This window comes from Perognathus longimembris, chromosome 11 (genome assembly GCF_023159225.1).
Source record: "Perognathus longimembris pacificus isolate PPM17 chromosome 11, ASM2315922v1, whole genome shotgun sequence".
In the NCBI taxonomy this organism is placed as follows: domain Eukaryota; kingdom Metazoa; phylum Chordata; class Mammalia; order Rodentia; family Heteromyidae; genus Perognathus; species Perognathus longimembris.
In genome coordinates, this window is record NC_063171.1 from 5306476 (window position 1) to 5329483 (window position 23008).

The window sequence follows — 23008 nt, forward strand, 5'->3', positions numbered from 1 at the left end:
TTGTCCACCTGATCAAACAAGCCACTACCACAGGAACAGGTGTGTGACATGGAATATCTGGCTATGCCAACTCAAAAACTGGCAGTGCCTATGCTTTTTGGATACTACCTGTAGATAAGAATGTAGTATACAATTGTTAGCTGACTCAGACAGAATGTCACTCAGGGTTGTTGTTTTTATGTCCTTATTATATTATCGTTAAGTAGTTGAATAGACTCAGGTTTTTAAAAGACAGAAGAGTATTATTTTCTCTTATGAAGTTGTCTCTTCCTTCTGCCTTTCTGCTTGGTTAAGTAGATCAAAGAAAGAGAAATTGGCTTTTTCACACCACCCTGGCACTCTTACAAGATAAATACCTTAAACTGAAGGATGTTAGTACATACGTGTACACAAGATGAGCATTGCTGTGGCTTTCCTAGAACAGTATAGATCTCAGCTCATTGCAGAATGATTAGCAAAGTCCTCATTTGCTAGCAAGTGTCGCAGTGTGGATGGACAATATGTGATGAAGATAGTGCAGGCCTCTAGCAAAATCAGTCTGTAGTACTCAACACTCATCATGTCCCGGGCCCAACCAACACTCAGGGAAACCACAATGGAAAGGAGTTGCATTTTGGAATATTCAAAAGCTTCTCTCATTCTGTACTATTTTAGTAATGTCCAACTTTAATAGGCTCAAATTATGTATTTCATTTCCTCTTTCCAAAAGAAAAACATTGCATTTTTATCAAGCAGAAGATGAATGGCAATAATACAAGAAACAATGAACATATATAGTTTTTCATTAACAATCCAAACACTACACAACATAGAATATACAGCTTAATGAAAATACAACTTAATGACAAAGGGAATGCATGTCATATTAGCAGTGCAAAAGACCAGCTTAAGCACAGATCCTCTAAATCAACAATTAATAAAAGGAAAGTGCACTTTTCCAAAAATGCACAAAAATACTTTGGAAATGAAATGTCTAGGGAAAATTAATCAAGCCTTCCTGCTAATTCTATATTACAGAATGTATTACTAATTGTTTACAAATATTAAGCATCTTCTTATGTTTAAAATGTACAACTGTTGCCAATCATTACACATTAATTCAATCCATTCTTTCAAAAATAAAAGGATTTAATTTTTATATTTCTGAAACAATCAGTGATATGTTATGACTCCCAAGCAGTATCTATGTATGATGGGAGATAGTGAGTAGAACAATGTCATGGATCTAAACTGAGTAAAAGTCAGACAGAGAAAGACAGCCTCTGCCTAGCACATTTATGGGTGGATTTTTGCAACATTTTACTATTTCTAGAACAATTCTAGTTGTACATTTTCTCAGCCTAAGAAAACTAAAGTTTTCCTATTTAAGTTTTCTGACTACAGCTAGTGTTTATTCAAAGTAGAGCAAGGACTGCCACCTGACAGAATGTTTTCCCTGCACAATCCCTGTAAATTCAGAGTCCAACTGGAAAAAAATAATCAATAAGGACTCAATAATATGCCTCATCTCTTTGACATGTTTAATGGTTCCTATTTTTAATTAAGTAAGCTTACGGAAAGCTGCACAGTTCTAGGTATAGCTCCATGATGCAAATGAGAAAAGGTATTCAAACTTTCCAAGCAATGATGCCAGTGTTACCACAGCATGTCTCTTCAAAGTTGTTACACAAGTTCATCTTTTTAGCCAACATCTTCCAATGTGTCGTGCTCTATGGTGCAGTGCTGAAACTAATAGCGATAGGTAATCATGATGATGTCTCCTCCTTCCACCCTCACAGAAATCGCCAACAAGAAGTGACAGCCTTGGCTTTGAGCTTTCTGGTTCGTATCCAGCAATTGCCTACCAAGATGATTAATATTCCTGAAAGGTGGCAAATGTGAACATGGAGAATAACTGGACTGTAGTTCTGGAAAGAGTTCTTAGGTCACTCAGTGGCCTTTGGTGTCACTCGCTGCTGCTGTTGCTGTTGCTGCTGCTGCTGCCGCTGCTGCTGCCACTGCCGCTGCCTCCACCACCGCCACCGCCACTACCACCATGCTCTATCTTGGGGGAGGATGAACTGTCCCGGACTGGCAGCAGGTCGTAATGACAAGGGATGTGACTATTCTTTGGTAGGTCGTATGGATCCTGGGTGAGGTGCCCATTAGTGCTGAATATGCCTTGGACAACACTCACTGTAGGTTCTGTGAGAACCAGGGACATGTTAATGTATCAGGAAGAAAAAAAATGTAAAAAAAAAAAAAAAAAGATGGTATTTTGCCAGGTGCCAGTGGCTCAGGCCTGTAATCCTAGCTACTCAGGAGGCTAAGATATGAGGATTGTGGTTCAAAGCAAGTCAGGGCAGAAAAGTCTATGAGACCCTTATCTCCAATTAACCACCAGAGAACCAGAGTGGTGCTGTGGTTCAAAGTGGTAAAATGCTAATCTTGAGCTGAAGAGCTCAGAGACAGTGCCCAAACCCAGAGTTCAAGCTTCATGACCGCCCCCACCCCCGCCATGGTATTCCTTGCAAATATCAAACATATAATACATGATATATTTTCATAAAATATTTGGAAAATAGTATTTTAAAGATATGATTTAGCCTTGTGCAGGTGGCCCACCCCTGTAATGCTTACTGCCTAGGGCACTGAGATTGACAGGATCACAGTTGAGGCTAGCCCAGGCTGAAAAGCCCATGAGCTCCCCTTTTCATCCCATAGCAGCTGGGCATGGTGGTATGCGCTTGTCATCCTCACTATAATGGAAGCCTAAAATAGACAGACTGTAATCTAGGCATTCATGTGCTCACCCTGGCAAGAGGTAAAAACCTATTTCAAAAATAATCAGCACAGGGGGCTAGGGATATAGCCTAGTGTCAAGAGTGCCTGCCTCGGATACACGAGGCCCTAGGTTCGATTCCCCAGCACCACATATACAGAAAACGGCCAGAAGCGGCGCTGTGGCTCAAGTGGCGGAGTGCTAGCCTTGAGCGGGAAGAAGCCAGGGACAGTGCTCAGGCCTGGAGTCCAAGGCCCAGGACTGGCCAAAAAATAATAATAATAATAATCAGCACAGAAAAAGTGCTGGGGTGAGGCTCTGCAGTACAGAACCTGCATATCAACCTTAAGCTTTGAGTTCAGTCCTCAGTACCACCATTATATACATGACATTTTCATAATTACAAAACTAGTGGGCATTATAGTGTTGAATCAACTGACAGACACAAACCATATTCTGAACAAAAGGATGACCACAAATCTGGGTGCCGGTGGCTCACGCCTATAATCTTAGCTACTCAGGAGGCTGAGATGTAAGGATCATAGTTTAAAGCCAGTCCAGACAGGAAAGTCCATGAGACTCTTATCTCCAATGAACTACTCAGAAAAAGACAGAAGTGGTGCTGTGGTTCAAGTGGTAGAGTGCTAGCCTTGAGCAAAAGAAGCTCAGGCCTCAGGGCTCAGGCTCTGAGTTGAAGCCCCAGGGGGGTGGGGGGGGAAGTAGATAAAGAAATCCTGGGGGAATATGTGGAAATGCAAAACATGAGCCATTGTCTCAAAAATACCTTGGGAAACATCTAGTTTCAATCCCCAATTCAGAGTTTAGAAGACTAAAGTCTTTAACGTTAATTCATGTTAGTATTACTAGGGCCTTCACTCTGCAGTGACTTCTCAGTCTCCTGTGAGGGGCTTACAGGACAATTGAAAGGGAAATTGTTGCAAATTTAAAATTAAAAAAAATAATTTCACTAGTTTCCATATTAAAAATCTGTCTTAATTCTTTAAAAGTAAATGGTTTCATTTTTTTCAGTCACATGCCCTAAAGTAAATTACTGGTGTTAAGTTGTCCATTTCATTTTTAGAGTTAAAATTATAAATACTATGAGAGGATCAGAGAGAGTGAGACAGAATGACAGAGAAAGTAAAATATGGCCCTACAATCTATCCAATGGTGAATGTGATATGTTTTATCTTTTCCCAAAAGGAATTCACAAATACCATTCCAAGTAACTATGATTTTAAATTGAATTCTTATAATATAGAGCAGATTCACATCTGAGAATATTATTGACTTATTAGACAATTTAAATAAAATGTTCTTATTCTACTGAAAGCATTGTATTAATATATTAATTATATCTTAATAATAATATATTAATACTTCATATTAATATAACAAGTAGGAAAAGAATCACCTGTATAGTCCACTTAAACCATTTTTTTGAGATAATGACTCATGTTTTGTATTTCCACATATTCCCTTGATTTCTTCATTCGTACCAAATGGTCATCCTCTTTTATTTTTTTTTTAAACCAGTCCTAGAGCTTGAACTTGGCCTGGCACTGTCCCTAATCTTCTTTACTCAAGGCTAGCTCTACCACTTGAGTCACAGCACCACTTCTGGCCTTTTCCTAGTAGTTTATTAGAAATAAGAGTATCATGGACATTCCTGTCTGGACTGGCTTCAAACTGTGATCCTCAGATCTCAGCCTCCTGAGTAGCTAGGATTACAGATGTGAGCCACTGGTGCCTGGCAAATCATGTTTTAGCTAACTTGATATGTGAACTAATATTCCACACTATTGTGAAAATATTTGCCATGTTTACAAAATAAAAGATGGATAATCAAGTAGATTTAGGTGATTGACTTTAAATTTGCTAAATGGTATTTTTCCCTGAGAAATTAATTTCATATTGATTAATGTGATCCTTGTAAACACAGTTTGCATCTAGAATATGGGCCATTTAAAATTGTGTTGAAAACAATCACATGTGCCTAGTTGTCCCTATGGCTATGAGAACTCACCAATTTCATAAACATTTTTGTTGGCTGAGGTTGAGTTATTGATCTCTGCATAAGGAGAATCTCTTCGTGCCGGTGACTTCATTTCCACATAGCCACACTCGGAGGCTTTAGGGAGCAGCACAGGTGGGTCTTTGATTGTGGCATATGGGTTTTCAGAACTGCTTAGGGAGCAGTTACTTGAATTATATTCAGAATTCTTTCCCAGATCTATGATGAAAGATGGAAGGAAAAAACAAATGCTGTTTCATGAACATTGTTTTTTGGTGTTAGCAAGTTCATTGTTTTTCTTTATAGCTTGCTCCTTATAATTATATTGGCTGAAGCCAGTGTTATATATTTTCCAGTTATTTTGGAGAGAATCTGCTATAAAATTACTTATCCATAACATTTACATCCATAAATTAATTTTACCTCCACTTTAAGAGAAGTGCCAATGAAAATACCACGGTCTGATTTGATTCCAATGCTCATATTCAAGTACAGTTAATACCATTCTGTTTTCCAGATAGAAAATGTCCTAGTTGAAGCCTTCGAATTTACAAAGTTTTCAATCTAGAAACTAGCAGTTGATGACCTTGAGATATAAGATGGCTCTATAATGACAATAAAAAAAGGTCTTTATACTGTACTGTGAGAACTTGCTATACGTTTCCCTACTAGGGACCTCACCCTGAAACGACTCCTGAAGAGCAGCCCTTAGTAAAGATATCATCAGACCGAGATCTTCTTGTTGTCCTGGCTATTTTCTATTCTACATTTTCCCCTCCCACAAACCATAATTTCTTTTAAAACCAATTGAGTATTTCCTTTGCAAACAAACATTTTTCCCAAGACTTTTGTTCTAAGAAGATCTGTCCAGAGTCACTGTCTTGATGTCAAGTATGTTTGTGTGTTGTAGCAATGTACCATGTTGACAGCTTTAGATTATCTCTATACTGCTGCTTTTGCTTGTTTAGAAAAATACAGTCTGTGAGCTAATTCTTTAAAATTGTAATTCTGATATACACATATCTTCCTCAGTTTTATATACCATACCTTTTAAGGATTTCCCCACATAGCTTCTGTCTAGTCCAAAAGCACCTGTAATAAACAAAGAAAAAAAAATCACCTGTGAGAAAAGGAAGGAGGAGAAAACCCACCTCAAGTTCCAGGATCATGGTAGGCCAAAATCTTCCCATGATAATGTCCATGAAAAGGGCTAGTCAATGACCCCATTGCCATACACACCTGTAACATGCATGCACACACACATATGATCACCACCTGCTTTTTCAGAAGAACATCAGGAAAGGCTGATGAATTCAGGCATATATTGAGGGTGTTAAATCAATGTACATGATTCAAAGTTGCACAGGAGAAAAGCCATAGCCAAAGTTAGAACTGAGAATTTTCCCACAAGGGCAGCTCTTAGGAGGCTCTGATCGTTTTTTTCCCAGTAACTGAGATTCAATTATATCACTGCCTCAACTGTAAGAATGTTTTCTAAAAACTGGAAACTTCAAACACTCATTGAATAACATGCTATAGGCCAGTACTACTACATCTTGACTCTTGGTGTACAGTTTTTATTTTAACAATTTGGTGTTTCCAGATATGGGGGCACGGGTGTCTGAGCCTACCTAGTGGCTACATCATAGCTTTCTTGTTTTAGAAGATCTGACTTTCAAAGGAGAGGAAGTGGTCACATTAGAGAAAACAAAGTATGCTGCCATTGAAAACACACAACCCTTTGCTTAAACCAGCGAAGTCACAGGTATCAAAAAGAAAAAGACTCCAGTCCACAAATTCATAGTATTCACAATATTACTTAGAAAATCAGAGGCCCCAAGAGAAACATGTAGAAGTGCTCTACCTCACTGGCCATGAAAGAAATGCAAATCAAAACAATATTAAGATTCCTCCTCACCCCAGTAAGAATGGCGATTATCAGGAAAACTAAGAATAACAAATGCTGGAAGGGATGTGGCCAAAAGGGAATCCTACTACATTGTTGGTGGGAATGTAAACTTGCTCAACCACTCTGGAAAGAGGCATGGAGGCTCCTCACAAGTTTAAACATAGAGCTCCCATATGACCCAGCAGCCCCACTTTTGGGCATCTACCCAAAAGATTACAAGCAAGACTTCACTAAAGCCACCAGCACACTATGTTCATCACAGCACAATTTGTCATTGCTAAAATATGGAACCAACCCAGAAGGCCCTCAGTAAACGAGTGGATCAGGAAAATGTAGTACATATACACAATGGAATTCTATGCCTCTATCAGAAATAATGACTTTGCCCCATTCGTAAGGAAATGGAAGGACTTGGAAAAAAATCATACTAATTGAAGTGAGCCAGACCCAAAGAGACATGGACTCTATGGTTTCCCTCATAGGGAATAATTAGTACAAATTTAGGTTAGTCATAGCAGAAGATCACAAAAGCCCAATAGCTATGCCAGTATGAACACATAAGATGATGCTAAGCGAAATGAACTCCATCCACGTTATGGAAACACATGGTATATCATTGTTGTAATTATTTTCAACATGCCACGTGAAACCATACCCATTTTTTCTTCTCTTATTCCCTTCTTGTGGTTTTACCCCTGCTATCATTGTATCTGGTCTTAGTACCGGGGATACTGTATAAATTTGTATTCGAACTAGGGAAGGGAAAGGGAATGCTAAAATCGAGAGACAAAGGATAAAAAGACAAATGATTCCAAAAGCAACACTTAAAAAACCATTTGGTGTAAACCAACTGTACAACTCATGGGGGGAGAGGTCAGGAAGGAGGGGGAAGGCTGGGGGTAAAATGAGGGAGGAGGTAACAAGTTGGATAAGAAATGTACTCACTGCCTTACATATGAAACTGTAACCCCTCTGTACCACACTTTAACAATAGAGAAGAAAAAAAATCAGAGACCCTTCCTTATTTAGTCCATGTTACACCTCCTGGTATCACTGCATTGTTATAACGCAGTAAACAAGAATCAACAATTCTATTGGGCCATGCTATTTGGGCCATGCTGTTCAGCACTCTCTAACACATCTCTAAAATGAGGGATACAAAGCATGTCTTCCAGAAACCCAAGGTTGTTGTCATTGTTTAGGGAAGTACAGCTTAGGCAAAGCCTTTGGGAACCTCAAAGTGCCAAATCAATGAATGGAGTTTTGACTATTGTAGCATTTAAGGTGGCATTACACACTCAGAAATAATTCGTCTGAAAGTAGTTCAAAGGAATTTTGGTGAAAAAGAATATCATATTCCTTCATAAGTTGATCAGGACTTAGTTAAAAATAAAGAGTAATAATGACCTGTTATGAACAGTCCAGCTAAGTATCTGGGAATATTAAAGAAATAATACCCCACCCCTTTGATATATTCCTCCAAGTGACACTAAACTTGGGTTCCAATGGTGATGGCCCATGGGGGCCACTGAATAAAGAGAAAGAATGAAGGAGGTATGTCTAATACCAGCCATTGTGGAACAGAATATGGGAATATGTTTTTCTCCCATGAGGTTATTGTCTTGGTCTTGGCTACTAGGAATCCAGCCCAGCTCCAGGTTGGCAGGGGAGGCACAGTGTTATATAAGGAGGCATGATAAATGGGTTTGCAGCAAAAAATTAACTTTACCAAAGAGAAGTTTTGTCTTTGCTCTCAGCTCCTGAAACATATGCCTAACTCCTTGGGAAATTCCACCTATGGAAGCATTTTGTTTACTTGGATCTGAGGGCAGAAGCTTTGGTAGCTGCCTAGCCAAATGGTGTCTATGGTGGGCTGGGTCCTATTATATCAGCTTGTCCTCCAATCATCTATATGGGCAGCCAGTCTTGCCCAGAGAACAGGCTCTAAACCTGGACTTCATTTCTTCAGCTGTCCCTTTGAGATGATGACCTAGCAGAGCCATGTTGAAAAATGAAGTTGGCTAAGGAGAGGAGCTAGAATTTATCACTGTCAGGCAGGGAGGTGCCTGTCTAGCAACTGCTCTCAAGCAGGAGCAACTCACAGGCCATTTGTGGAACAGATCAAGTACGCCTCATGAAGGGTTAGGCTCAATCCTATCATCTGGGCTTTTGCTGCCTATTCCCAGTAGATCTCTGGGCTCACACACAACTGAGTGAGTACTCGAGTGCAGGGAAGGCTCGGCACTTGGTGGGCCACCAGGGATACGCACCAAGCTCATTGAGGTAGCCGCCCTGCTTCCAGTCCGCCGGCAGGGTCCCCGTGCAGTCCACCGAGGGGCCTCTCTTCCCAGGATTTACATTTTTAAGATTCACAAACAGCTGGTTGTTCTTTGACTATGAAAAAACACAAGCAGTAGAAGAGTTTAAAAGCAAACACAGTGTCATGATGGGGCTACCTGTCTGGTGGGAAGCAAGTCCTGGCCTATGGGAAGGACCCACTCCTTAAAACACTAAGCCAGGAGGGAGGTGAGTGATGACAACTTGCTGGAGGCAGAGGATCCACATTCTGCACTCCAGCCCTGCTCCCCACACCTAAAACACCTCCTTTCATTTTGTCACCCCAAGTTTTCACTTGGGTTTATGCACATAGAATTTTTAATTAAACTTGGAATGAATTCTCAATCTAAGGTTTCCCATCATAATAAGCATGATATTGCCCAAGTCTCTGGCAAATCTCCTGTCTTCCTGACACATGAACTTCCCTGAATCTGCATGAGAACAAGTGCAATAAGGAATCTGAGTCTCTGGAGTGAGAAATGCTATTTAACCACTCAGCACTGTAATTAAACTCTAGCTGCATTAATTTAATGACAACTGGATTACATTAATTAGCTTATTTTTTTTTCTAGATTAAGTTAAAAGACAACTGAAGAGTGGTGAGACTTACAATGGAGACTGGTAGCATTGTTTGGGTACAATGGGAAGAGGGGTCTGCGTGAGGATTCATAGACTTGTTGGGAGAACTGAAGGGTTCAGCTGGAGTTTCCAGCCTTTCCTGATGTGGTTTCCTCATCTGTAAAATGGGGTACTAGTCACAGCAGCAGGCAAGGCAGTGCTGTGAAGCATGAGTGAGCTCCTATTGTAAGGTGATCAGAAATACTTGCTGCGTAGTGTTCACTTGTTTCTACGTAGACATTTGGGACTTGAAAAAGTAGCAGTTTCATATGATTCAACCCACATAAATGTATGTAGTTGTTGTCACTAAAGTAAAAGGACTGGGGGAGGGTACTGAAAAGGGCACTAGAAGAACGCTAGTTATGAAAGACAAGCATGATGATTTTATCCAAGGTTGAGTCTGCTATAGGTCTTTATGGTTTTTTCTTTTAAAAAAAAATAAAGCCAAGCCCCACAACTGACAATAAAATTAAATTAAAATTAAAAAATTAAAGATCAATGTCATCATAAGAGTTTATTTTAAAATCTCATGTAAAGTTAGAAACATTTTTGGTCTGAGTGTGGTGGTACACTGCTATAGGCCTAGGTTCTTCAGAGGCAGAGATCCAAAGGGCCCCAGAATCAATTCAAGAAGACCTCATCTTAGTCTAAACACTGAGTGTGCTGTCATGTATCTGTAACCCCAGCATTGTGAAAAGTATAGGTAGGAGGATCATTCTTCAAAGCCAAGTCTCTCAAGCCAAAAAGAAAATAGAAAAAGGAAGATCATCTCTGAAAAGTAAACAAAAACAAAGCAAAAAAATCTGGGAGCATGGCTCACATGGTAGACACTTCCCTCCAAATAAAAAGGATAGGAGCACTTTACCAAGGAAGTATAATGGGAGAAATAGACTATGGGGATGTGGGGCCTGGCATCTCATGGCAGCAGTCTCACTTACCAGCTAACAAGGGTCTGGAAGTCACCTGGGCTCCCTGTTTCTGAGGGTGTGGTCAGTGAGCTAGAGATGCCCAGACACTCCCAGAGGACTGCTGGAGGACTCCTGTAGACCACACAGGTGGATGGCCGAGGGCAGTCTTCAGTATGCTAGCTCCTTCCCTCCCTCCTCCACCCACCAGGCTCTTCTCACCTTGGCGATGGTCAGCCCGTCCCTGTTGTTGAAGTGAGGGGAGGTGGCACGCTGCGTGAGTGTATGGTAACTGGGGTTGGTGAAGTAGTGGCTGTTGCCATTTCCACCATTGTTGTGTGGTAAGGTTTCTGCAAGAAGAAAAGGAGAGGGTTCAGACACAGGCTGCTCCAAACCTGCAAAGGGGGAAGGGAATAGAAAACAGCAAAGTCAATACTTGGACTGCTTTCTTATGTCAGTCTCAGCCCATTCATTCGGTGCTGCTTTCTCATGCCGGTAATCCTAGCTATTCAGGAAACTGAGATATGAGGATCGTAGTTCAAAGTCAGATGGAACAGAAAAGTCCAGAAGACACTTATCTCCAAGTAACCACCAAAAAGCCAGAAGTGAAGCTGGAGCTCAAGTGGCAGAGCATTAGCCGTGAGCAAGAAAGGTAAGAAACAGCACAGAGGCCTTGAGTTCAAGCCTCATTACTGGCGTGTGCACACACAAAGCTCAGCCCATTCAGCAAAGCTCCTAGAGACAGCTGTCTAGAGCTACTTACCTGCCACCTTGTAAAGTATGAGCATATCTACAGGCAACTGTGCTTAGCTTCGGGGTTGGAAAAGCTGGGCAGCATCATTTGAAGCTATTCTTGCTGTAACTTAGTCCTCCTTTTTCTTTTTTAAACAAAATATCTGATTTTTTGGACACAATAATTCTGTATTATCAGATGCTTGATATATTTCCTCAGGATTGTAGTATTTATAAACAAGTAACTGAAATCCTCTAGTCATTGCTCTAAATTAGTCAATATTTTAAGTTTTCATGCTGAGCACAGTGGCTCAAGCCTGTAATCCTAGTTACTTGGAGGCAGAGATTGATCATGGTTCAAGGCCAGCTTGGATAGTAGAGTTTGAGAGACTCCATCTCAACAAATGGCTGGACACAGTGATATATGCCTGTCATCCCAGCAATATGGGGAGACACAAACAGGAGGCTCATAGCCCAATCCAGCCCAGTTTGGGCATCAAGCAAAACCTGCCTTGAATATAAGCAATGGCCTGCTAAGTGTTCAACTTCTCAGGTTAAGTGGGGACTCCATCTGATGGCTAAATAATTATTTTGCTTTTATGGGGACTTGTGACAGAAAGATTGAAAAGAGTTTTCTTTTTTTTTTTCCAACCGAAATTGTATTATTTATTTAACTTTTGTTTGCAAATATTGCTCACATATAGGATTTTTTTCCTTTTTATTGTCAAACTGATGTACAGAGAGGTTACAGTTTCATATGTTAGGCACTGGATACATTTCTTATACTGTTTGTTACCTCCTCCCTCATTCCCCCTCACCCTTCCCCCTTTCCCTCTTCCCCCATGAGTTGTTCAGTTGATTTACACCAAACAGTTTTGCAAGTACTGCTTTTGAAGTCATTTGTCTTTTTATCCTTTGTCTCTCAATTTTGATATTCCCTTTCACTTTCCTAGATCTAATACCAGTATATACAGTTTCCAGCGTACTCAGATAAGATACAGTGATAGTGCAGGTACAACCACAGGAAAGGGATACAAGAGGATTATCAACAATCGAAGCTATGGTTTCACATGGAATGTTGAAAGTAATTACAAAAGTGATATAACACTTGTTTCCATAATATGGAGTTCATTTCACTTAGCATCAACTTATGCATTCATAAGGGCATAGCTATTGGGCTCTTCTGATCCTCTGCTGTGACTAGCCTAAACCTGTGCTAATTATTCCCTATGAGGGAGACCATAGAGTCCATGTTTCATTGGGTCTGGCTCACTTCACTTACTATAATTTTTCCAAGTCCTTCCACTTCCTTACAAATGGGGCAAAGTTATTATTTCTGATAGAGGCATAACATTCCATTGTGTATATGTACCACATTTTCCTGATCCATTCGTCTACTGAGGGGCATCTGGGTTGGTTCCATATTTTAGCTATGACAAATTGTGCTGCGATGAACATTGTTGTGCTGGTGGCTTTAGTATGTTCTTGTTTGTGGTCTTTTGGGTAGATGCCCAAAAGTGGGGTTGCTTGGTCATAGGGGAGCTCTATGTTTAGCCTTCTGAGGAATCTCCATACCGCTCTCCAGAGTGGCTGAACCAGTTTACATTCCCACCAACAATGAAGGAGGGTTCCCTTTTGGCCACATCCCCTCCAACATTTATTATTGTTAGTTTTCTTGATATATGACATTCTTACTGGTGTGAGATGGAATCTCAATGTTGTTTTGATTTGCATTTCTTTTATGGCCAGTGATGTAGAGCACTTTTTCATATGTCTCTTGGCCATTCTCATTTCCTCATCAGAGAAGTCTCTTAAAAAGAGTTTTCTTATAGGAAAACTCTGCTGCCTTGGTTATTGCTAATACCATGAACAATGATAACAACATTTACATAAGTTGCTTCTCTAGTTAATGATTTGTATGAGTGTGGGGAGAGGTCTGAGGACACCATAGGAAACATACAGGAGCAGGCAGAGGAGACCTGCTCCACCTACCTAATCCTCTCCAAGACCTTGGTAAGCTCATGGCCCCTACTCCTTTTCTATCCTCTCATCCTTGACAAAAGCTGTGATTTGGTGCCCAGTAAAGCCTTAATCTTTCATGTCTAAAGTAAGCACACAAAGAGCTCAATTTTAAAAAGTCTTAGAGAAAAAAAAATGACAGTAAGGACAGGGGTGGTAGCTTAATCCTGTAATCTCCGCCACTTGAGAGGTGTGAGTAGTAGGATCTTTGTTCAAGGACATTGCAGGCTAAAAGTGTGAAGGCTTCTGGGTGTGCCTCAAGTGGTAATACATCTTCCTGGTAACTACAAGGCCTTGAGTTCAAAACCCAGTATCTCCAAGACAAAAGAGAATAGCATGGTGATCATTTCACTGATGATTGAACTCTCATCCATTGCTAGCATGTCATAGCATTTTTGACAGAAAGGACACACAATGAGATCCAGGGTGAAGCCCGGCTTTCCAGGGTTTGTGACCCCCCTCTACTCCTGACTTCTTATGTCTTACCTGACATACTATAATCTGCATTGATGACCCTCAAGGCGGGGGTGTAGCTTACAGCTGGCATGCTTGAGTCCTTTCCTTTCTGCTTGTGTCTGTAGACAACGAACAGCGCCAGGAGGAAGACCACGACCAGGACCAGAATGATGATGCCAGCGATGGCCCCTATCTGGTAGGAATCAGCTGGAAGGGCTGTGCTGGTACGACTCAAGCTGTTCAGATTCCCCACAATAATCAACCCAGCTAGGAAAGAAGAAAAGAAAAGAGCATGGAGTAGGGGTGGGTGTACTGGATAAAGTTTCATCTTTATTTACAACATTCTACTGTGCTGATGCCTGAGTATTTTCAACTCTTGAAATGTAATTTGGAGACTTTTGGAAATAGCATAGGAAAGAGAAACCAAATGTCCTTCATGTTCATCTTCGTTTTCTGGTAGCAGCTTGTGAGGTTTTAGAGAAAGGCAGATGCAAAGAATCTTTGAATGCAAAGAATCAGAAGTCTGGTTTGGGGGCTGCTCCTATATTTCAAATTAAACAATTTTAGATCATAATTTACCTTATTCATATTTTGGATTTATTTTCAAGGACCAAGCTTAGGCAAGGGTAAGCCCTAGAAGGTCAGCTGCCTAAGTTAACTTCATATCTATACTTAGTATTGCTAAGTGATTTTTTTCCCAAGTGGGTGAACATAATTCCATTGTAAATCAAGCCCAAGGACAAAATCCAATAAGCCTTTTTTCTCAGGAGATACTGTTTTGGGAAATTATATTTTCAGAGAGAAATGTTTCTCTTAATTGTATCTGATAATATAATCTTATAGCCTTACTCATTGTGGGTTTTTTTTCTCTCTCTGGTAGTGGGGTTTCTAGGCCCTTAGCTTTTTCACTGAAGTCTGGTGTTCTACTACGTGGGCCATACTTCCACTTGCAGCTTTCTGTCATTTAATTGGAGAGCAGGGGCTTTTCTGCCTGGCTATCTTAGAACTGGGATCCTGAAATCTTGGCTTTCCTAGAAGTACTTAGGGTTACAGACATTAGCTACCTGCATGGTGGTTAATCTTAATTATCAACCTGATTGGGTTAAGAAACACCTGAAAAGCTATGAAGCATGCCTGGAGGTGTCTGTGGGGACATTTCCATGCCTATATAGACTAAGATCTCCATGGATTGTTCCTAATACCTTGCATTGCAGGACGGTAGCAAAAGGTAGGATATGGAGTATGTAGGGTCACTGGGACATGCCCTACAAGGGAGATATCTTGTCCTGACCTGATCTTGTCCTTCTCTCTCTCTGCTTCTTGGCCACCCAGGCACAGGGAGCCAAGCCACTCTAGAATACACTCTCTAAAGGCACGAGTCAAAAGAAATGTTCTGTCCTTTAAGTTGTTTCTATCAAGTCTTTGGTCGCAGCAATGAAAAAGTAATGGAAGCAGTCATTAAGGTCCAAATGCAGCTCTACATACTGCTTCCTTATTATCCATCAAGTGAGGAAGAAGAGGAGGATTATGAACTGAGAACTGAAGAAACAACCCAGATATCCTGAACTTGTCCTTCAGTGCTTAGACTGCAGTTTCATGATCTGTAAGTAATGAAAATGGCTTATACATAGCTGCTCTTATAACAAATATTTCATGATTGTGAAACTTGCTTATGAAGCACCAATCTAGAAGCATGAGAATGGTGAGTTCGAGACCAGTCTTTGCTACGTGGTGAAACCGTGACTCAGAAAACTACAAAAATAAAACAGGCAAAGAAAGACAATAAAGGAAGAACCCCCTGGGGGAAAAAAAACAAATTAAATAAAAGAGACAAAAACAAAAACCAGTCTGTCCTGAAACTAGAGCATGAGGCTAGGAGCTTGCAATATATTTGTAATGATGACCAGACAGTGAATAAGACACCTGATTGTGATTACAATTAAATATAAAACATGGGTATGCAGAAGTTACTTTACAAAAGAAATTAAACATTGTACACACACACTCTTACGTGATCTGTAGCTTAGGATGAGGCTACCTACAAAATGACAAATGATCTGAAGTCTTTAAGAGTCCATCCGCTTCTGGCCACCAGAAGGCCTTGTTTCCAGGGGATCTGGAGCTCAGAGCTACCAAGAGCTCTTTCTGAAGAACCTAGCCACCCCAGAGGAGAAATTCCCAAGTAAAACTATATATATGACAAGTATTTCCAGGTGACTATATTAATACACCCTGCTTTAAAACCATGGACATAAGTTTAAAAAGTTACATGAAGCTGTGACTCAAATGGCAGAGCACCAGCCTTGAGAGAAAAAGCAAAATGAGTACCTAGATCCCGAGTTCAAGCCTCAGGACTGGCACAAACAGAACAAGAGCCAAACAAGTTTCTTAAAAAATCAACACATGCCTTTTGTACAAGTCCTTGTCAATCTTTTTATCTTAGGTGTTTTACCATGAGAAATGAAAACACATGCTGTAGGAAGATTGACCCACTATTTTTCACAGCATATTTTATAGTAATTACCCCAAGATGGAAACCACAGCAGCTTGAACAGTAATTACCCCAAACTGGAAACAATGCAAAGTCTATCTATAGGCTCATGAGGCAACAAACTCGGGTATATCCACTCAATGGAATACTACACAGCAGTGAAAAGAACTGAGCTATTAATGTGTAAAACAACATGGTTCAATTTACAAATATTTATGTTGGGTAAGCAAAATGAAACATAAAAACAAATGCAGTATGATTCAATTTAAATAAAACTCTACAAAATTCAAATTAATCTGTAATGGTAGAAAGCAAATCAGTTATCGTCAGGGGCCTAAGCAGTAGTGGAGGTAGGAGGGGGCCTGAGGAAGACTTACATATATGATGATGGAAATCATCATTATTGTGGCAGTAGCTTCATGAATATGTACATATGGGTGATAGTTTATATCAAATTGTATAATTAAAGTATATGCAGTTTGTATATTATCTATACCTCAGAAAATCTGAAAATATCATTGGCCCAATAGAAGGTACATGAATTTCAGAACAAGAGAAACTTGGCATCAAAGGTTGTGACAAGCCATGTGACCTTGAAGAAATTGTTCAACTTCTCTAAGCCTTAGTTTCTTTATCTAACTTAAATAAATACCCAGGTCTACCAGTTACACGCAGAGCTGTAGTGAGGGCCATTCCAAGTACTGTAAGTGGCAATACTCACCATGTGCTCAGGCCCTTGGGTAAGAGGCAGTAGTGTTGTTTATGACTGTCCTTACCTTGATCACAGCGGGCCCCTTTCCACCCGGGGCTGCAGTAACAGGTGCCGGTGATATGGTCACAGGTGGAATTGTTCAGACAGTCACATATCTGGCGACAGCCATAGCCGTAAGTCCCAGCAGGGCACTCTGGAGTAGGAGATAAGGTCAGTTCAGTGCCCAGCCTGGGGACTGTGGAGGGAGGTCTGTCTCCTCCTGTGAGCCCTTGTGCCTTTGGAGTGAGCCTCTCAGGACACTCCTGTGTGGGCAGACTTGGAACCCAGGGTTGCCCAGAGCTGGACAATAATTTCTGAGTCACAAAGTGACCAAGTCCAGGCAGAAGAGTGGAGACACTTGAGCTGCTCAACATCATGACATCATGCTTGTACAGCATGTGGAACTCCTATCAACAGACAGGAATTTGAGATGCTCCCTTCAGGCAAAACTGTGGACTACAAGGAATTGGACTGACAGGTACAACCTAGATCTGTTTCCCCAAGAACATGTAGATTTTACTGAAGGCTCAGCTTTCTGCCTAGCACATTCTCACTTGGATGAGCTGGGAGGAGTCTAAGAGAGGGAGAGCAAATGGTGTTTATTCTCTAGGTGACAACTTCATTCCAACTCTGGATTCACAGGATTCAGTCGTGGAGACTAAAGTGGTAGGGTTCTTATGATGTGGCACAATAAGAGTTGGGCAGTTTCAAAGAGCATAAAATAATTGTGTTAAATCTGACACTCTCCCTGACAAAAAGACTTCTCTTTGTAAAGTGAACAGCAGGGGGCACCGTGCTGTTACTATCAGACTTCTCTGCAAAAAACAGGCCTCTGTTTACAGAGAGCACTACAAGCCTTCCAAGATACAGGGACATTCAGGGTAATCACAGAAGCATTTAAAAGGTTTTTATTCAATGAGACCTTAACACATTGCTTGGCATGCAAGGAAACGTTAGTTCCGAGCTCCTTATGGCTTCTAGGCCTATGTTTAACCATTTGTACCCAGACACTTACACACAGAATGCAGTGTGTGTGTGTGTGTGTGTGTGTGTGTGTGTGTGTGTGTGTGTAATGGTGTGATTCCCTGTCTGCTGTATGTTTGAATGAAACAGCAAGGCAAAACTCCGGATTGTACTCTCTCTTTCTGAAGCTGGTTCCTGGATCTCCTGCTGTATTTGCTAAAGAGCTGCTAGAGTTTAGCACACAACACTGAGATCTCCAAGCCACTGGACTGGGACAAGGAGAGGGATGCTTTATTGCCAAAGTCCTGCTCTGATCAACCTCTTTCCCAGCCATGTCACTCCTGCAGCCATGTCATCTTGGGGACATCTTCCCTAAGTCCACCCTCCGGGGAATGGAGAGCTGCTTTTCACTGTCTTGTACTTGGAGGACTTCAGGATAATTCTCAGTTTTCACTTATTCCAGGAAAGGAATGACATACTCATTTGCATGCTTAGTCTAATGCTCATGTTCTCACCACCCTACAAGCAGACTCATGGCTTATAAGGAAATGGGAAAAAAAAACCAGATAGGTTGTTCCAACAGATCATATTCTCCTCGAGTCAAATTAATTTTTTTTTTTTTTGCCAATCCTGGGCCTTGGACTCAGGGCCTGAGCACTGTCCCTGGCTTCTTTTTGCTCGAGGCTAGCACTCTGCCTCTTGAGCCAAAGCACCATTTCCGGCCTTTTGTGTATATGTGGTGCTGAGGAATTGAACCCAGGGCTTCATGTATACGAGGCAAGCACTCTTGCTACTAGGCCATATTCCCAGCCCCTCAAATTAATATTAAAAAAAAATTAACGCAGTGCATTGTCTTGAATCTTAAGACTTAGATGGTTGGATATTAGATGAAAGACTATAAAAGTTGTCAAGCGAAGCAACATTTGCCTGGAATGTTCCCACATCCTCTACTGGGCTGGCCTTGGGTCCCTAGCCCTCCTCCATACCTAATGCCTTGCTCCGAGCAGAGGCCAAGCTCACCTTTGTCACAAAGATTGACTGCTTCTTTTAAAGTTTAGAGCCTCTACACTCCAAAACTTAGAGATAGAAAGAGCCACAATGATTCTAATGGAAAACTGCATTTGATGTTTGTTCTTGGAGTCACACCTCCTCCATCCACAGGGCCAAGTGGATACTCAGAGGAAGCATCCTGAAGAAAGCCAGTCTAAGGGTCTCAGGGAGGCCAATCTCTGCAAGAGGAAATCAACCATAGTGGTAACTACCTAACCATCTGCTTACCAACGTAAACACTATAATCCTTCTGCCTTAATAATTCAGACACCTAGGAAAGTTAGTTCAGAAGGAAAGACACCGATGGTGACATCAGACTTGGTACTCACTCTGCTCACAGTGCCGCCCCATGAACCCTGTGCGGCAGGTGCACTGCCCGGAGACATGGTCGCAATCAGCTCCATTCTGACACTGGCATGTCAAAGCACAGTCCTTGCCATAAAACCCCAGAGGACATCCTGCATGAGAAGGGAACACAGAGGAACCAAGCCTGAAGGAAGCAGAAACATAGCTCCTGCCTCTGACAGAGTTGTGTTTACACTCCAGGGAAGCTGAATTAATTGTGCGTATTTCAGCCTGTCATGGGGCCTCACAGAAGTCCCACATAGGGCCTTTGCAAGGAAGGGAAGCCCATAAGCAGGAGGCAGGAGACTCATACAGCTCCATGTGACCATCACTGGTTCCCTTGGAGAACAGGCTAGTGTCTTCCCATCAAGCTTCCTGAATGCCTATATGGTGTGGGACTATTCCTTTCATTCATCATTTCAACTACTAGGCTTCTGGACTCAATTTTCCAAGACTGAAATGAGTAAAATTATCTGTATCTTTTCAAATCTTGGTTTTATAGCTGCCTGTCTCCCCTCTCTCTTCCCCTACCATCTCCCCTCCCTTCCCCCCAGCCACTTTTCAGAAAGTCCCAATGTTTTTCAAAGGTTATTCTTTTAACTGTATTTACTGGTCAGTATTAAATAAGAATTGCCTAATTTTGGACCCATCTCCCTGCCTCAGTCCATTGCCATATTTTAAAAGTATTTGTTATTACTGATAATTATAGTATATGCCTGTCTTGTCTCCTTTATTCAGTTAAAGCAAGAGGAACAAAACAATAATTCCCAGTGATGTTTAGCTGTGGAGGCCTCTGCCTATGATGTTAGAAGCTTCAGGAAGAAAAGTTGGTTTTAAGCTGAGTCGGATGAATTACACCTCTTAATTCCCAGCTACTCACGAGGTTGAAATCTGACCCCCTCAGTTCAAAGTCAGCCAGAGCAATGTCTGTGAGACTTATCTCCAAATAACCAGCAAAAGGCTGGAAATGGAGGTATGGCTTAAGTGGTAAAGCATCAGCCTTGAGTGAAAAAGCTAAGCAACAATGCAAAGCCCCGAGTTCAAGCCCTAGTACTGGCAAAAAATAAAAAAAGGATAGTGTGAGCCTCAAAAGGGAAAAGATCAAGGTAAAGCAGAGCCCTTGCCACATTATCTTGGGCTGAGATTACCATCAGTGGGCAGAAATACAGATTCTCAAGCTCCCCTCAACCAGACAAGGAGGGAGGCCCTGCACTCTGGGCTTATCAATTTCTCTGGGCAACTATGATACTCATTAAGCTTGAGAACCACAGAAATCCATTGGCTCCAAGAGCACACAGCAAGCATACTCTCTACAAGAAATGTCCATAACTTGTCCCAAAATATTTGCGCAGTCAGAATCAATGAAAGACAAATTGATTCTTGTCATTACAATCTAGTTAAAGGGGCTGGGAATATAGCCTAGTGGTAGAGTGCTTGCCCCATATACAATCTAGTTAAAGGAAAAAAGAGACAGAAGTTGCACAACAGCCTATATAGTTTTGCTCCACCTCAGTGTCCTGAAGTCTGCAGATAGAATATGTGGAATATGGTAGCCCTTTGCTATTGTGAGGAATTTAAATGTCTTGAGGTCATTGGGCAGATGAAATATTCCCTTCCAGGAACCCTGGTGAGCTCAGACCATACAGGTGAGATGAGGTTCTATCTTCCGAGCCGCAGAGGCTCCTTGCTTACTCTGAGTGCAGTAGAGTCCAGTCCAGCCCGGAGTGCATTTACATTCCCCATCGTAGGCACTGCAGAAGGCGCCGTTGTGACAGTTACAGGTATGGATACAGTTTGGGCCCCAGTGAGCGGGTGGGCAGGCTGAAACCACAGCAAGCATGTGTTAGAGTCCAGTCAGCACTGAGCAGTGTAAATCAGAACTAAGAAAGCACAATTAATCTTCAGTCCAGGGAAGAAATCCTGAATTTGGCAGGAAAACCCACAAGGTTAGGTTGACTGCAAAATGACCATTACATATAGATGTTAGTGAGCCAGACATCAGTGAGTCAGGAGAGCAAGAAACATCTCAGAGTTGCAAATTCGGTTATTAAAATACATGTGTTAAATATACATTCAGCACCCATGATGTGCTGGCACTGCTCTAGGCACAGAGGAGACAGCAGAGGACAAGACATAGTCCAAATTACCCACCGAATACTTGAAATTTAGAGAGTACAAAGCCAAAGTAAACAGCTAGCCAAAGAGGCAATGGTGGCAAGAACTATGGACAAGGAAAGTGGGGTAAAGAAGACTGAACGATGGGGTAACTCTTTGAGCATGCCCTCTCTGAAGAGGGACATTTGAGCAGAGATCAGAGGAGACAGGGAAGCTGGGTGCTGATAGCTCACTCTTGTAATCCTAACTAATCAAGAGGCTGAGAGCTAAGAACGAGGCTCAAAGAATGCCAAGACAGGAAAGTCCATGAGACTCTTAGTTCCAATTAACCACCTAAAAGCTGCAAATGAAGGTATGGCTCATGTGGTAGAGCACTAGCCTTGAGCTAAAAAACTAAGCAGGAGTACAAGGTCCTGAGTTCAAACCCCAGTACCCACACAAAAACAGGAGGAGAAAGGATTTGACTTGGGTGCCTTAGGTCATAAAATTTATGGATTTTATTTTCCATCAGCTGCACCTCAGAGTTGTTTTAATGTAAGAATTGGTTCACTCATAGAAACTAGTAACTGGAAGAAGCAGAAGACAATGAAATAAAATTATGAGAGGTCTTAGCCAACTGAAGAACAATAAGAGAGTCAGATGCGATGTCTGTGGAAATAAAATGGGAGATTATGAGGTAAAGTAATATGATTTATAAGAAATGTTTTTATTCATATTCATACTTCAGGAATACAATTGATTTTTTTCCTTTTGTCAGTACTGACATTAGAACTCAGGGCCATGTGCTTTAAGGTCCTGTACTTGAGCCATGTCTCTAGCCTTATTTTTTTAGGAACATATTTGCTTAAAAGGAGAATGACATATAATGTCTATTTGATTATTCAGTAGGAAATATGAAGGAATAAAGATAATACATGAGTCCAAAGTAGTTTTAAAAATGAAAGAAGGATTTCTCATAGGTGTGCTTTTTTTTACCCAAGAGCAAGAGAAAACAATAGTTGACATTTAGGGTATAGGAAGAATATTACAGTGGATTTTCTAAGGAAAACTCCCTCATTTAACAGATGAGGAAATTTTGGTTCAAAGGAAATCAATAGTGACTTTTGTCATACAGATCCATAGAAATGCTTGCTTTCTATAAGCACAACTTCACTCTTAAGTGTATAGCAAGACTCAGAGGGAGGGCTGGGGAATCATGGCTTAGTGAAAGAATATCTACCTAGCAAGTGCTAGGCCCTGGGTTCAAATGACAGTACTTCCAAAATACAAACAAACAAACAAAATGTAACAATGGAAACAAGATTTATGGTGAAAATGATTTGCCTGCTCAGCCTATCTGCTGCCAATTTTTGGGCCTCTTTACCAAATCAACCTACTCCTTATTGTTTTTGTAAAACCTTTATGCTCATAATGTATTTTTCTATGGTAACCTACTTTGCATTAGTCTTTAGACTCTTATATTGGTTATGGTTAGGGAACGGAAATAAAGATCACTCAGCTTTTATATTCCCAAGTGGTATGTGAAGAGACAAAGTCTTAAAA

At 41.1% G+C, this 23008-nt stretch overlaps 1 protein-coding gene across 4 annotated transcripts in view; it reads right to left on the bottom strand.

Annotated features, from left to right (window-relative positions):
- Window positions 1-1189: 1189 nt before the first annotated feature.
- Window positions 1190-23008, bottom strand: part of Megf10 (multiple EGF like domains 10) — a 115070-nt gene continuing 93251 nt past the window's right edge. Inside the window, exons 16-25 of one of the 4 annotated variants that reach the window (XM_048356891.1) lie at window positions 21044-21172; window positions 19336-19464; window positions 17019-17147; window positions 13782-14018; window positions 10767-10894; window positions 8955-9078; window positions 5823-5867; window positions 4788-4994; window positions 2040-2184; window positions 1946-1991 (exon numbers count right to left, since the gene is read on the bottom strand). In XM_048356891.1, the coding sequence (XP_048212848.1) occupies window positions 1946-1991; window positions 2040-2184; window positions 4788-4994; window positions 5823-5867; window positions 8955-9078; window positions 10767-10894; window positions 13782-14018; window positions 17019-17147; window positions 19336-19464; window positions 21044-21172 (1319 nt within the window). Of the gene's footprint in view, window positions 2185-4787; window positions 4995-5822; window positions 5868-8954; window positions 9079-10766; window positions 10895-13781; window positions 14019-17018; window positions 17148-19335; window positions 19465-21043; window positions 21173-23008 lie in introns of all 4 variants that reach the window. The other 3 variants (XM_048356890.1, XM_048356892.1, XM_048356893.1) reach the window with 3 other exon arrangements.